We start from the raw sequence: 15,915 nt of genomic DNA on the forward strand, positions 1-15,915 counted from the left end.
ATTTTGGTGACAATTTATCTGAATGCGAACGAAAAATAATTTTTAAATTGGGTCCATTTAAACCACAAGGACCATTTCCAAAAGATTCAGAAAGTAACCGACCTTTTTCGGCCTATTACTATTCATATTTCAATCAGGCAGGCATAAAACTTGTAAGACCATGGTTATGTTATTCTAACGTTTTAAACAAACCGTACTGTCACTTCTGTTGGTTATTAGCAGATCGTCAAAACAAATCATACTCCTCTGCTTGGGTTAACGGTGTTTCGGTTAGAAGCAATTTTACGCAAACTATACTTGACCATGAAAAGTCACAGCAGCATATGAATGCCTCACTCTCTTATAATAATTGGTTGCAAGGAAATACCATCGATACTCTATTGCAAAGTGAAATCAATAGTAAAATTACATTCTGGAGAGATGTACTGCATCGTATAATTAATGTTATAATTACTTTAGCATCTTGTAATCTATCTTTGAGAGGGCATGATTCTAATTCTAGAAATTTTATGGCAATTTTACGTTTGCTATCTAACTATGATGCAACTTTAAAAGAACTTCTTCTAAAACCGAAAGGCGAAATAAATTATTTAAGTCCTACGATTCAAAACGAAATTATTAGTTTGCTTGGTACCACCGTTAGGAACAATATTATCTCAGAAATTAAAAAAGCTCCATTTCTGACAATAATTCTGGATACAACACAAGACTTGTCAAAAATTGACCAACTTTCTGTAGTTTTTCGATATATCTCGGTTACAGAAAATGATGATAATGTGCCTAAAGAAATAAAAATCTGTGAGTCCTTTTTAGGATTTATAGCAGTAACCGATTGCAGTGCTGCAGGTCTGAAAACTGACATTTTAAATTTGACTAAAGAATATGGAATTGATTTGACTAAATGTAGAGGACAGGGTTACGATGGAGCAAATGTTATGTCGGGTGTTTATGGAGGATTACAAACCCTAATAAAAGAGCATGCTCCAAATGCCGATTATGTTCATTGTGCTGCGCACGCTTTAAACTTGGTTTTAAACGATGCTGCGAGACACGTTCGTGAAGTATCGACTTTTTTCGATAATTTAGAAAAAATATATACTTTTTTTGGCAATAGTATAAAACGCTGGGCTATGCTAAGTGACGATCCATCTGAAAAATATTTGATTACCCTCAAAAAGGTATGTCCAACCAGATGGTCTTCTAGGAACGACGCTTTATTAGCGGTAAAGAAAAATTTTTTACTAATCATGAAAACTTTGTACCAACTAAATTTAATTTCAAATAAAAAAGATGAACGTGAAGAATGTAAAAATATAATTAATATTTTGGAGAGTTATGATTTCTTAGTGCTCGTTACATTTTTTTCTTCACTATTTGAAATTATTAATCCTATTTCTAAAGCTCTACAGCATGAAAATAATGACTTACAGAAATCTAGTATTTTATTAAGTAATCTTTTAAATAGACTGTGCCAATTAAGAAATCAGATTTCATTTAATAGTTTGCTAAATGAGTCCAAAGATTTAGCAAAAGAGTGGGGGGTAACAACTGTTTTTAAAAACAGTAGGCGAAAGATAACGAAGCGTTTTTTTGATGAATTATCACAAGATGAGAGAATTTCCGACCCGGAATCCTATTTCAAAGTCAATGTATACTATTGTTGTTTAGATATATTAATTTCTCAAACTAAAGAAAGATTTCAGAGCCTTTGCGACCTGAGTAGTATGTTCGAAATATTACAACCGGAGAAACTCCTATCTTCTTCAAACGAAGAGATATTTATCGCTTCCGGAAAACTGTCGGTTAAATACAGTAAGGACATCTCAGTTAATCTTTGTGACCAATTAAAGGCTCTAAAAACATGCTTAAAATCTGAAATTCAAAAAATTTATTCCATCAAAGAACTCATTGAATTATTGCTAGTAAAATTCAATAGTCTTGCATCTAGTTTTCCCGAGGTAATCACAGCATGCTTTTTATTCTTGACTCTTCCAGTTACAACCGCAACTGCTGAAAGAAGTTTTTCAAAATTAAAACTGATAAAAAATTACTTAAGAACTTCGATGGGACAAGAACGGCTGTCAGACCTCTCACTATTGTCCATAGAGGTAGAAACTTTAGAAAAACTAAAATCATCATCAGCCATAAATGATTTAATAAATCAGTTTGCCGAAAAAAAGGCAAGGAGAATGAATATTTAAAATTTGATTTTTATTTGTAAAATGGTTAAATTATGTTATGATAAATAAATATTTCTTTTCACAATATTTTTTTCTTTTGTGAAAAATCTTTACCCCCAAACAATATAAGGGCCCCCAAACAATTTTTTATACGGGGTCCCGCCAACGCACGCTACGCCACTGTGAGCCAGATAAGTTTTGGGCCAAATTACTGAAAACAGAAGACTTTTCCGAGCTGGCTCATTTTGCCCTATCTACACTGTCTCTACCTCACGCGAATGCCGTTGCGAGAGGGTTTTTAGTAAAGTCAATTTAATAAAAACTGACATAAGAAATCGGTTAACTGTGGAAACTGTGAATGGCACACTTCTTGCTGCAGAGAGCGCAAAAGGTCCAACACGAGCTGGAAATTGCATTAATTTCGAGCCAACGAGAGAGATGTATAGCCGTATGACCAAAAAAAAAAATATACGGCACTAAGAAGAACGAAGATAGTGAGGATGTTCCTGACATCATATTTGAATTTGAAACATAGGCGTTAGGCAAACTGAAATGGGCCGATTTGTGATTAAATATTATTTTTAATACCTATAAATTATGTTTTATTTAGTAGATAACTTGAAACAGTATATTTCATAGTGTAAAATGTCTTTAATTCAAATTATTTCGGTTTTAAATTTTTTAAATTAAATGTACGAGGATTGGAAGGACAAAATACGAGATTTTAAGCAGCTCGTGTACGAGGGTAAAAGTTCTAAGGTTGGCAACCCTGGAGCAAAGACGGATTAATGCTGTTATACAAACAAGAATTGCACCACGTTAGGTATTTATGTTTCTATATTCTTTATTATCATATTTCTTCTGAAAATCAATAATTATTCCTGTTAGTGATTGACCTATGCTGTAATACTTTTCACCATAAAAAAATAATGTGGGTATATAATAATACTTTTAACATGATAGGTACTTAAGTATTATTGTTTTTTGTCCTTGAATGTAGTGACATGTCTTTTTATCTTTTAATAATATATACCAACAATACCTGATATTAATTCAATGTTTTCTTTTATAGATATCATCATCTGATAAAATATGCCATGCATGCTGGATGAGTTGCAAGCGTGCTGCCATACGTATTGATCATGCTGATGATGCCCGTGGAGTTTATACTACTGAAGAAGTTGTAGTTGAAACAGGTGACTCTGAGCCATTCACTGCTGAACCAGTTCATGAAAATCTAGAAGTGCCTTCTGAAGTTGCATCAAGTGAAATAATGATGGAAAATTATAGACGGGCAGCAAATACTGCTTCTCACTGCCTTTTCCCTCAATGTTCTAATATTAATCTGCACAATTTGTCAGATTCATTTAGAGCTACAATACTCAGTACATATAAATATTATATCCCTGTGCACAGCCGTGTTTGTTCAGAACATAGACTGAGTAACCAGTGGAGCGATCTCTTTGATTCGAGTAATAGCATTAGAACATTCACCTTAGAACAAGTGGAACATGTTTTTTCATTTGTCAATGCTTTCAAGCCTTACCTTAATTTCACAACTGTAGAAGGTATCCAAGAAATTGAAGATAACATATTTTTCTTTTGGACTGGAAGGTCTAAACAAGATTTTTTCACTCTTCCTAATGAAGTTCCTCGCATACAAGGAATGCACAAAGGCCTTTTGGGATTAGCTGCATTATTGATTAAAATGAGGACCGGTGAATCAGATGTTCGCTTGTCTACATTATTAGATGTACCGCGTAGTACATTAAAGAGGCTAATGAACAAAAGCAGGGAAATCCTGGTTCAAAATTTTGTACCTATGCACCTGGGTCTCTCTCACATATCGAGAGAAAGTCTAATGGATCAGAATCTGACAATACCAAATGGCATAATTATATAATGAAAACTTCACAAATGCTATTATTATTTGTGACGGTACATATATTTATATAAATAAAAGTTCCAATTATTCCTTCCAAAAGGATACATACTCATTACATAAGTATAAAAATCTATTAAAGCCATTTTTATTTGTGGCAAGTGATGGTTACATCCTCGATTGTTTCGGTCCATACAAGGCTACCACATCCGATGCCGACATAATGATTTCCCTCTTTGATTATGAAAACGCTCCTCTTAGATTATATTTTCAAGAAAATGATGTGTTCATATTGGATAGGGGATTCCGCGATTCCATAAGAATGCTGGAAGGTTGCAATTACCGGGCATATATGCCTGAATCTTTATTAGAAGACGAACACCAACTAACAACACAGCAGGCCAACCGGAGCCGCTGTGTAACGATATGTCGTTGGGTGGTTGAGGCAGTAAATGGACAATTTAAAAGGGACTTTAAGCTCCTGAGGCAAGACTATTTTAATAAATCAGTCCCTAACATGATGCAGAATTTCCAAATAGCGGCCAGTTTACTAAACAGATTTGGTGTTCGTTTTCAGGATAGAAATGATGCTAATGAAATAGTTACAATTATAAGAGAGAGAATTAATTTTGAAAATAATTTAGCCATATTAGTTGAACAACTAAACATGAATAGAAGGTCAACTGCTTTTCAGAGTATTACTGCTGACCGAGATAATTTATTTTTGTTTCCTAGATTAACTTATAGTGAATTAATATTATTTGGTCTAGGTACTTACCAAATTAGACAAGCAAGGTCATACTATGGAGAACATATAAGATTTCACGGATCATATCGAATAGAAGTATGTAGGGATACACAAGACTTTTCTCAATATAATCTTAGAGGGAGTGGTGATAAAACACTAATAAGAGGAAAAATCAAGTCCAGGCACATTTCAAGAAAACAATATTATGTTTATATTTTAGTAGAAAATAATGTGCCTGGCAGAAACGGGATAATTGAATATTGTTGCAATTGTTTGGTCGGTCGACGAACCATCGGATGTTGCGCTCACGTGATGACGGTAGTGTGGTACCTTGGATGGGCTAGGTACGAAAACAATATATCAGCTCCAGCAGAATTTCTGGATGACGTAGTTATAAGAGATTTGGATGAAAATGATGAATATCAATAAACTATTCCACTTTAACATAGTGTTTTATTTACTTTTCCCGTTTCATTCAACAGATGTGTAGGTTGGTACATAAGTGATCACTTTTGACAACAAGAATTGAGTTAGGCTTTTTAGAGGTACTTACTTACTTAGGTATAGAAAATATCTGCCTAGATAAGTTGTAGTTTTTATACTAAAAATAAATAAGGTTAGTAAGTAAGTACTTACTTATGGGAAGGTATCGGTATCGTTGTTGGTATAGCCAACAACGAAACCGATTGAAGGAAAAACCTGTCAAAGTTAATTTTTTTACAAAGTGTGGACAAAAAATACTGGAATTATTAATATTTTTGTTTAACTTTTGGTATTACAATTACAATAAATAATTTTCATATAATAGACGGTTTTATTTTATTTTTAAAAAACATCGATATTTTACACATATCGATGTTTTTGAATCGATTTTTATCGAGCATCGATACTTATGATTCGATGTTAACATCGATGTTTTCTTAATATCGATCATCCCTACCTTAGAACATGGGACGAAAAGAAAACGTTCGTGAGGACTGCTGCTATTCGTAGATTAATTAGACGTCGTCGCCGCAAAGATCAGCCTTCAGTGAAAATAGGAAGTGGCTATGATATTTTTTTGAACACTTGCGATGAAAAATGCGCTAAGGTTCGGGTATGTAGACTATTTTTTTTAAATACGCTGTCTTTAGGTGAAGACAGTTTTAAGCGCTGGACAAAAGAATGTGACACGGTTAATGAAGATCTTCGTTTTGATAATTCACCCACACCTGACATCGAGAATACACCGAGTGCACTGGTACCAAAGTATACAACGTCACACAAAAAGTAAAAATTTGGTTAGAATTGATTCCTAAAGTACCGTGTCATTATTGCTGAGCAAGTTCCAGCAAGCTGTATGTTGAGTCAACATTTAGATCTGAAAAACACATGCATGACGTTTTTGTGGAATGGTGTAGAGAACACAGTTACCAAGCAGCAAGCAGACCGACTTTCCTAAAAGTTCTGAAACAGGAGAATATAGCAATTCACCATCCACGCAAAGACCAGTGTGATACTTGTTGCAGTTTCAAAGCGGGTAAAATTTCACAAATCGAGTATGACGACCACATAATTAAAAAGAATGAAGCGCGCCAAGCTAAAAAACACGCCATAGAATCGGCGAACGAAAATGTGGTAGTAATCACAGTGGATGTGCAGAGTGTCCTACTTGCACCTAAGCTTTTGGCCAGCTCTTTATATTATAAACTTAAGTTACAATGCCATAACTTTACTGTCTATGACTGCAAGACGAAAAAGTTACTATTTACTTTTGGCATGAAGCTGATGGGGGCGTATCCGCAAATGAGTTTTCTTCTTGCTTAATCGATTATATAGCAAACCTAGCGCCAGAAACTGAACAAGTCACTGTAATTTCTGATGGATGTGGCCATCAAAATCGAAACCGAATTTTATCCAGTGCTTTAAGTGATTTCTCGCAAAGAATGAATCTTAGTGTTGAACAGTTGTACCTACTTGGAAAAAGGCCATACCATGATGGAAGTTTATAGTGTCCATTCAACAATTGAACAGTACATTAAACCCCCTATTTATGCACCGAGTGACTATGTAGTTCGAATGCAGCAAGCTCGACCAAGAAATCCTTACGACGTAAAATCAATCCACTACGACTTCTTTCTTAATTATGAAGAACTAGAATCCAACTTCAAGTCTATTAGATAGACCAGGTAAGAAAAAAGGTGATCCAGTTGTGGTCGATATACGAGGAATGAAATATTTGTCAGATGGGTCTGTTTAATATAAATTGCGACATCCCGACGAATGGACTATCTTACCACAACGAAGAGCTAGTCGTGGAACTTTACTACCAAAGCAACTGATTGCATCTGACTGTTTGACTGTCTGATGACAACTTAGTAAAAATTGTTCAAGAAACTAACTTGTATGCCATTAAGAAGCCTAATTCCACTTTTACAACCAATGTCACAGAGGTCCGAAATTATATTGGTATATTATATGTCTGTTATTAATCTCCGAAGCAAAAAGAGGGGTGTTATAAGTTTGACGTGTCTGTCTGTCTGTCTGTCTGTGGCATCGTAACTCCCGAACGGATGCAGTGATTTCAATTTAGTTTTTTTCGTATGAAAGGAGACTTATGTGCGAGTGTTCTTAGACATGTTTGATGAAAATCAGTTGAGCCGTTTTAAAGTTATGGGCGGTGAAAGTAAAGTAAGCGGGAGATTAACCGAAGGTCTGCAAATATACTGGGATGGGGTCTCAAATGAAACCGCACTGAAAAAAAAATTGAAGGATATCATTTTTCGTATTAACAAAAATAAACAATTAAATTACAAATTTTAAATAATAATTTTTTTTATAAAAAATTTAAAAAAAAAATAAAAATAAAATTAAATATTTTATAAAATACTAAAATATAAAACCTGCACCAATGAAATCTTTAGCCTACTTATAGAAACAAAAACTAATAATTAATAAGAAAAAAAAATCAAAGCGAACGAGCTTGACCTTGAATGTAATCTTTACCTGAACAAGAATTGAAATTATAGTAAACAGTACAATAATATGTAATATAATAAGCCTAACTTAACCTAACCTACCTATAAAAAGTATGAAATAAAAAATTAAACTAAAAATTTAAAAACCCCCGACACAAAAACTTAATTTCCCTTTAAAAAGTAAAAAATAATAAAAGAAACCTAATCTTAAAGTACCTAAGAATGTACTAATAATTCTAAAAAAAAAAAATACGTCGCGTGGGGGAATAATTTTATTCAATAAGTAAATAGTTAATCATCATTATGAAATTAATTACTTTACTTTTTGCAGATTTCCAAACAGTTGAACAAAATGAGCCAGAAGTTACATGTGAGCATAAAGTAGAAAAATCAGTTCAAGCATGTATAACGCAGAAATTCAGAAGTAAAGCTGTCCAGATCAATATCAAAACAAAAGACCAGGCATCATCACCCTTGAAGCCATCAATAATATCTAGTTCCACATCCCCGTTTAAAGCTGAGATCATCAAAAAAACATATCCTTCTGTCTCCAATCTAAGCAAAGTTACAAGAACTGTATTGAATAAAGAAGAGCACTCTGATAGTGATATATCTTTATATACACCATCTGTTGCCACCCACAGTTGTTCGTCATCAGTGCAATCATTACAAGTTCAATCATCTTCTGACTGTAGTGAATTAATTGCAGAAGACAGAAGACTAGAAGTTGATAAGACACTGTTGCACACAATTGGAAAAATTGAAAAGAAACCTCGAATATACATTGGTGTTCCGAGCAGTTGTTACTACTTAATTGACATACTAAAAGCTGAATTAAATATTCCTAAACATCATATATTGCTATGTTTAAATAAGATACGTTTGGATGTTAAATTTAATCAGCTCACAGATGATTATGGAATGACTCCAGCAGGTTTAAGCAAGATATTTTTAAAAAATATACCTCTGATAGCTAGCTTTATGCGTCCTTTTATTGTGGAGCTTTTTTTTTTTTTTCAGGGGGAAAATCATCCAATGACTTCTCTCGCCAGGGCAAAGCGAGAGGGAGTGTCAGACTCTTACTGACTAAAAACCACCCCGTTCCTTCTCCTGCTTGTCAAGCCGGAGCCCCGGTAAACCCGCTAGGTAGTCCGCAGCTCCGGATTAAGCATCAGCCCTATTGGGCCCCATCTGTGGTGGTCTGATGGCTCTTTGAGGCGCGCGCGGAACGCGACGCGCCGCACGCACGGGTCTGGTTCTGGTCGGGCGGCGAGCTACCCTTGCTCACCGTCCGCAGACCCGCACTTACGGTGGCCGGAGATCGTCTCGCGATCCCCGACGCCCGGAGTGTCTCTCGCGACGGCTGGGGCGTGAAGAGGTTCGTTCTCTCACGCGCCCCGCCTCCTCCTTAGCTAGCATGACTGCTTCGCAGAAGGAGGAGACGGCATCCCAGTCCCCCTCGCTCCGCACCATGGTCTGAACCAATGCCGGACGCGAGAGGTCGCCGTCGCCGACCACATCCCTGAGGACACGGCGGTGCTCAGCCCATGCAGGGCACACCGCCACCGTATGCTCCACCGTATCCTCCGGGCGGTCCGCACAGTGATGACACCCGGGCGTTTCCTCCCGCCCAATCAGAAACAGGAACCTACCGAAACTTCCATGTCCGGTAAGCACCTGCGTCAGGCGGTAGGTGAGGACGCCGTGGCGCCTCTCTAGCCACTCCTCAAAGAGGGGACTTACCGCTGCAATGACAGCGAGCCCAGCCCTCGGTTGCGACAGTCGTTGCTGCCATTCCACCATGAGATCACGCCGGAGCTCGTCCCGCCACGCACTAATCTGGCGCGGCAGCGGAGTTTCGCCCCGGCGACGCGCGTCGGCGTGCAAACTAAAGACGCGCGCAAGCACCTTTGCCTCCAGATCCCATGGTGGCAATCCGGCAAGGAGGTTCGCCGCTTCCCCGGAGATCGTACGATATCCACGGATTATTCGGATGGCCATGACCCTCTGGGACGTAAGTAGCGCCCGAGCTGGCCGCCGCATCAGACTCGGGGCCCATACAGGGGCGCCGTAGAGGGCCATGGACCGCACGATCCCCGCGTACAACCTCCGGCAGGAGGCATTTGGCCCCCGAGATTGGGCAGGAGCCGCTTAAGCGCAGCCCCCGTCCGTTCCAACTTAGGAGCCAAACGTCGGAAGTGCTCCACGAAGTTCCATCGACTGTCGAGGACGAGTCCTAGGTACTTCATCGTCGTCCCGACACCGATGGTAACCCCTCCTGCCGTTATTTGGGACCCACCCAGAGGTGGCGCGTTCCCGCGGCCATGAAAACACATGGCCTCGGACTTGTGGAGCGCCACCTCGAGTCCCAATTGCCGGATCCTTGCAACGACCGTCGCAACCGCTCTCGCCATAAAATTGGCCGCCGCCTGGTGCGACCTCCCGTGCGCTAGCACCAGCGTGTCGTCGGCGTAACAGACTACGCTGACGCCGTTCGGGAGGTCGGTGCGCAGCACCCAGTCGTAACCGATGTTCCACAGGAGCGGCCCCAAAAAAAGGACCTTACCTATGGCATTCAGGCACAAATATTATAATGTGAGTTGCATTATCGACTGCCTTGAAATTGAGATCCAAAAGCCATCTAAGGCAATAAACCAAGCTCTGACATGGTCTGAATATAAAAAAACAAATACCATAAAATATTTAATATCATGCACACCAAATGGATTGGTTAATTATATTTCTCCTGGATTTGGAGGCAGGACAACTGACACATGTGTAGTGGAATCATGTGACTTTGTGAAATCATTAAAAAGTGGTATGGTTGTTATGGCAGACAGGGGCTTTAAGCATGTAGAGCAGTATCTCAAAAAATCAAATATTACATTAGTAAGGCCTCCAAGCGTTGAAACAGGAGTGAAAATGAGCAAAAGTCAAGCAAAGCTAACCAAACAGATAGCCAGCTTGAGAATACATGTAGAAAGAGTTATTCGGCGCTTACGTGAATTTTATATGCTTAAACCACATGCATGTGTTAATTTAAAACATGTAAAAATACTCGATGACATAGTAATCATAGCCTGTGCTTTAATTAATTTGCAAGATTCTTTAGTAAAATAAAACAAAATTTCAAAATTATTTCTTTTTTATTCAAAACATATATTATGAACCTACATACACACACTTAGTCTAAGTCTACACTTTGATGAATAAAGTGTAAGATTTGTAGCGGCATAGCGTATAAGTACCTACTTAAGACGTGTCAAGTTGCAACGTAAACAAAGTTACAGTTTATATTTCGGATGTAATAAATTATAGTATTGTTTATTCATTTCATTGTTCATTATGTGAACACGCGCACTGTGTATCCGTCTTATTAAGGAACAATATACTTTCAGTCGTCATCGGTCTTTCATTTGGTCTACACCTCAGATCACACACTACCACCCTCTAAATTGGTGACCCCGACGTGATTATTTTTCTGTAGTTGTGATAGTGTAAACAGTGCACAAAATGGCTAAAAGTACAGTAGAGTCATCAGTGGATCTCGCAGCAATTACACTTACATCGAAGATCCCCGAATTTTGGGTCGACTCGCCCCGCGTTTGGTTTTACCGAATAGAGGCCATGCTGGCACCGCAAAAGTTATCGGACGACTCGCGTTTCGACATTGTCGTGTCGAAATTAACCAAGGAGGCCATCCAGCAAGTCACAGACCTTCTAATGGATCCACCCGAAGGTAAAAAGTTTCAATCGCTAAAGACACGACTTCTCTCTATTTACGAGGAATCTAAAAACAGACAACTACAAAAGTTGATAAGCGAGATGGACCTGGGAGACCAAAAACCTTCGCAACTTTTGCGTCGCATGCGAGAGTTGGCGAAAGAAAAGATTCCCGACGACACCTTAAGAATGCTGTGGCAAGGTCATCTACCTTCTCCGTTACGTGCAGTCTTAGCGGCCACGGAATTAAAAGATCTAGATAGCTTGGCCGTCCTTGCAGACAATGTATTTGAGACCACGCGCGCAACACACGTAAGCGAAGTGAGCCAACAGCAGCCAAGCACGTCCAAGGAAACAGACCTCATCATGGCTGAAATAGCCAAACTTACGATGAAGGTGGAGCAACTAGAAAGATCAAACGCAAGATCGAGACCGCAGCAACGGAATTGGAATCGTTCGAGATCAGCATCCAGAACCGGTAGCCGAGCACGATCTGCGTCACGAAAAACTCCTGAGAGCCCTGACTGGTTGTGTTTCTATCATTATCGGTTCAGAACAAAGGCAAAGAAATGCAATGAGCCTTGTTCCTGGAAATCGTCCCCGGAAAACTAGCTCAGGTACCAACTGCGGCGGAGGTTTGTACCATCATACCCAGTCACCGCCTCCGAGTCACGGATCGCAACAGTGGCTTATGTTTTTTAGTGGACACCGGTGCTGACATTTCAGTGCTACCTAGTAAGTTAGTGTTAAAAAACAATAAAAATAGTGAGTGTCAAGACTATTACCTATTTGCCGCCAACGGAACTAAAATAAAGACTTATGGTGTCAAAAGTTTAGTGTTAGATCTAGGTTTACGTCGCGCATTACGGTGGACATTTGTGATAGCCGACGTGAATGCGCCTATTTTAGGTGCCGATTTTTTTGCGAACTTTAAGCTTTTAGTGGATATAAGTGCGCGTAGATTAATTGACGAAGTCACAAACTTAAAAGTTTTAGCTTCCGTTGTAAGCAGTAATGAGTCGTCGATCAAAACCGTTGATATAAGTCACCCTTATTATGATCTGCTCGCTGAATTCCCTGATATAACTAAACCTGTTTCGTTTAAAGAGCCACCGAAACATTCTGTATTACATTACATCGAAACCAGCGGCCCGCCGGTATACGCACGATGCAGACCGCTGCCGCCTCATCGCTACGCTAAGGTAAGAGAAGAATTTAGGTTAATGCAGGAATTAGGAATTTGCAGACCGTCAAAAAGTGCATGGGCAAGTCCTTTACATATTGTTAGTAAGAAAAATGGTCAGTTACGTCCTTGTGGTGACTATAGAGCGCTTAACGCAATTACAAAGGCCGATCGCTATCCTATCCCGCGAATACATGATTTTACATACTCGCTAGCTAACGCAAAAATATTTTCACGTGTTGATATTTGTCGTGCATATCATTTTATTTCGGTTAATCCTGCCGATGTGGAAAAGACGGCAATTATCACACCTTTCGGCTTATTCGAGTTTCCCCGAATGACATTTGGACTTAAGAACGCAGCGCAAACCTTCCAGCGGTTTATGAACCACACAGTCCTATCTGGTTTAGATTACGTTTACTGCTACATCGATGACGTCGCAATATTTAGTAAAAATAAAATTGAACATGAACAGCATTTACGAGAAGTTTTTAGTCGTTTAAAAAAATTTGGCTTAACAATTAATCTCGAAAAATGTGAATTTGGTAAATCAAAAATCGAGTTTTTAGGTTACGAAGTTTCCACGGAAGGCATTCGACCTCTACAAGAGAAAATGGATGCCATAAATAATTTTCCTAAACCAGTAACTGTCGAACAGCTCAGACGATTTTTAGGAATGGTTAATTTCTATCGTTTACATTTACCTCACGCGGTAGAATATCAAAGTCATTTAAACCAATATCTAGTAAAATCAAAGAAGAAAGATAAAACAAAAATAGAATGGACCGAAAGTGCAAACGAGGCATTCTTACGGTGTAAAGCTGCGCTACAAAGCGCGGTGACGTTATCGTATCCACAACCTGATACTCCTTTGGCACTCATGACTGACGCGTCGAACACTTACGTAGGAGCCGTCCTTCAACAATTTATAAACAATAAATGGATACCTTTAGGCTATTTTTCAAAGAAGATGTCAACTCCGCAAACTAAATATAGTACTTTCGATAGAGAACTTTTAGCAATTTATTTAGCCATAAGATATTTTCAGAACATGGTAGAAGGACGACATTTGATTATTTATACGGACCATAAACCATTAACGTTTATGTTCAAAAAATCCAATTCTGATAATGAATTACCGCGTCGCATTAGACAAATTCTCTATATAAGCGAATTTTCTACCGACATAAGACATATAGATGGCGACAAAAACGTCGTAGCCGACACATTATCACGAGTTGAAACAATAACATGCGCTACAGTATTAGATTACGCCGCGATTGCCCAAGCTCAAGTAGACGATACGAACTTAAAGTTATTGCGTAATCAATGTAACGATAACAAACGTAATTTAATTTTCAAAGACATAGCGATACCGACAAGCCACCTTCCGGTAACGTGTGAAACGTCAACAAATAAGATTCGCCCGTATATACCGCTAAGCTTTAGGAAACAAGCGTTCGAATCAGTTCATAACTTAAGTCATCCAGGAATCCGTACTTCGCGAAAATTAGTCAAGGAAAGATTTTTCTGGGAAGGAATGAATAGTGACATAAACAAATGGACAAAAAGTTGCATTAAATGTCAGCGTGCAAAAGTATCCAGACATGTAAAAACTGAATTAGGACATTTTTCACTAGCAGAGCGATTTTCTCATATCCATGTCGATATAGTAGGCCCTTTACCTACCTCCATACAAGATTATAGATATTTAGTCACAATAATAGATCGCCAAACGGGTTGGCCCGAAGCTTATCCTATAAAGGATATCACAGCAGAGACTGTAGCCAAAGTAATATTCGAAGGATGGATTGCACGTTTTGGATGCCCTGTTAAGCTGACAAGCGACCAGGGTAGACAATTCGAAAGCAGTGTTTTTAAAGAACTTATGCGATATTTAGGCATCGATAAGAAAAGAACAACGCCTTACCATCCTCAGTCGAACGGGATGATCGAGCGTTGGCACCGTTCTTTAAAAGCAGCTCTAATGGCGAGGCTAAATTCAACGACTTGGGTAGACGAGCTACCAATAGTTTTGTTAGGTTTACGTGCCGCCAATCGCGATGATACAGGTGTTAGTGCTGCAGAGTTAACTTACGCAACACCTTTACGTTTACCTGGCGATTTCTATAACGATACAGACACTAAAATTTTAGATAATTGCCAATATGTACAGAAATTACAAAATATCATTAAAAACTTAAAACCGAAGCCGATGCGACATAAGGACGCCCGCACATTATTTGTATACCCGGATTTAGACAAGTGCACGCATGTGTTTGTACGATCTGACAGAGTAAGGAGACCTCTAGAACCTCCTTACGATGGTCCCTTTAGAGTGATAGGTAGAAAAGATAAGACTTATTTAATAGATTTCTCTGGCCGTACGGCATACATATCCATTGATCGACTCAAACCTGCTTACATGTGTAAAGAATCGACAAGTAACATAGTTAGTAATAAAAATAAGTTAGATAATAAGAATATAGATATAAGTACAGGTCCGGCAACAGCGATTAGCGATAATCGTTCCGCGCTCGCTAATGAATCTGCGCCTTTGCTTACAACGCGCAGCGGCCGAGTCAGTAAAAAACCTGTACGTTTTAATTTTTAAGTAAACATATTATAGTAATAAGTTAATGTTATTTGTATTTCCTGTCTAATTTAGAGTTAAGATTTATTAGTGATTTAAGTGTATTTGTATAAACCTATTAAATTTCGAACCATTGTTAATTGTTAAACTAGAGTGTACTTGATAATAAATATACTTATTGTTAGTTTGTTAGTTTTAGCTATAATATTGTTTTAAGTGATTGTTAAATCAATACCCCGCTTTGTTTTGTTAAAGTGTTTCTTTTAAAAAGGGGGGGAGTAGTGTAGCGGCATAGCGTATAAGTACCTACTTAAGACGTGTCAAGTTGCAACGTAAACAAAGTTACAGTTTATATTTCGGATGTAATAAATTATAGTATTGTTTATTCATTTCATTGTTCATTATGTGAACACGCGCACTGTGTATCCGTCTTATTAAGGAACAATATACTTTCAGTCGTCATCGGTCTTTCATTTGGTCTACACCTCAGATCACACACTACCACCCTCTAAAGATTATTTTATAAAATACTAGCGGACATACATACAAATACAAGAAATATATTGTCGGTGATACTCATAGACTCACTCATAAATTTGAATCTTTCTGTTCAGTCTAAATTTGAATCACTGTTAGTTACGCAGTTTAT

The 15,915-nt window shown here is 38.3% G+C and overlaps 3 protein-coding genes and 1 pseudogene across 3 annotated transcripts; all 4 read left to right on the forward strand.

Annotated features, from left to right (window-relative positions):
• The first annotated feature begins 45 nt into the window (after positions 1–45).
• Positions 46–2,265, forward strand: LOC126910626 (zinc finger MYM-type protein 1-like). The gene is made up of 2 exons (XM_050695913.1): positions 46–1,812; positions 1,996–2,265. The coding sequence occupies exons 1-2, from the start codon at positions 324–326 to the stop codon at positions 2,199–2,201; spliced, it is 1,695 nt and encodes a 564-aa protein (XP_050551870.1). The 5' UTR covers positions 46–323; the 3' UTR covers positions 2,202–2,265.
• A 512-nt stretch (positions 2,266–2,777) lies between these two features.
• On the forward strand, positions 2,778–4,083 carry LOC126910994 (uncharacterized; annotated as a pseudogene).
• Positions 4,084–6,616: 2,533 nt separating this feature from the next.
• On the forward strand, positions 6,617–8,853 carry LOC126911055 (uncharacterized). The gene has a single exon (XM_050695915.1). The coding sequence runs from the start codon at positions 8,071–8,073 to the stop codon at positions 8,851–8,853; it is 783 nt and encodes a 260-aa protein (XP_050551872.1). The 5' UTR covers positions 6,617–8,070.
• Positions 8,854–9,961: 1,108 nt separating this feature from the next.
• LOC118271069 (uncharacterized) lies at positions 9,962–15,914 on the forward strand. The gene is made up of 2 exons (XM_050695918.1): positions 9,962–10,992; positions 15,781–15,914. The coding sequence occupies exon 1, from the start codon at positions 10,297–10,299 to the stop codon at positions 10,885–10,887; it is 591 nt and encodes a 196-aa protein (XP_050551875.1). The 5' UTR covers positions 9,962–10,296; the 3' UTR covers positions 10,888–10,992; positions 15,781–15,914.
• The last annotated feature ends 1 nt before the right edge of the window (position 15,915 follows it).

Source organism: Spodoptera frugiperda, chromosome 9 (genome assembly GCF_023101765.2).
Source record: "Spodoptera frugiperda isolate SF20-4 chromosome 9, AGI-APGP_CSIRO_Sfru_2.0, whole genome shotgun sequence".
Taxonomy (NCBI): Eukaryota; Metazoa; Arthropoda; class Insecta; order Lepidoptera; family Noctuidae; genus Spodoptera; species Spodoptera frugiperda.

Excerpts from the sequence above, each read along its gene's own strand:
- LOC126910626 (XM_050695913.1), top strand. The coding sequence starts at position 324 with ATGAATGCCTCACTCTCTTATAATAATTGGTTGCAAGGAAATACCATC. Across the intron at positions 1,813-1,995 it reads AAAACTGTCGGTTAAATACA|TTACAACCGCAACTGCTGAA; the intron begins GTAAGGACATCT and ends TGACTCTTCCAG.
- LOC126911055 (XM_050695915.1), top strand. The coding sequence starts at position 8,071 with ATGAAATTAATTACTTTACTTTTTGCAGATTTCCAAACAGTTGAACAA.
- LOC118271069 (XM_050695918.1), top strand. The coding sequence starts at position 10,297 with ATGTTCCACAGGAGCGGCCCCAAAAAAAGGACCTTACCTATGGCATTC.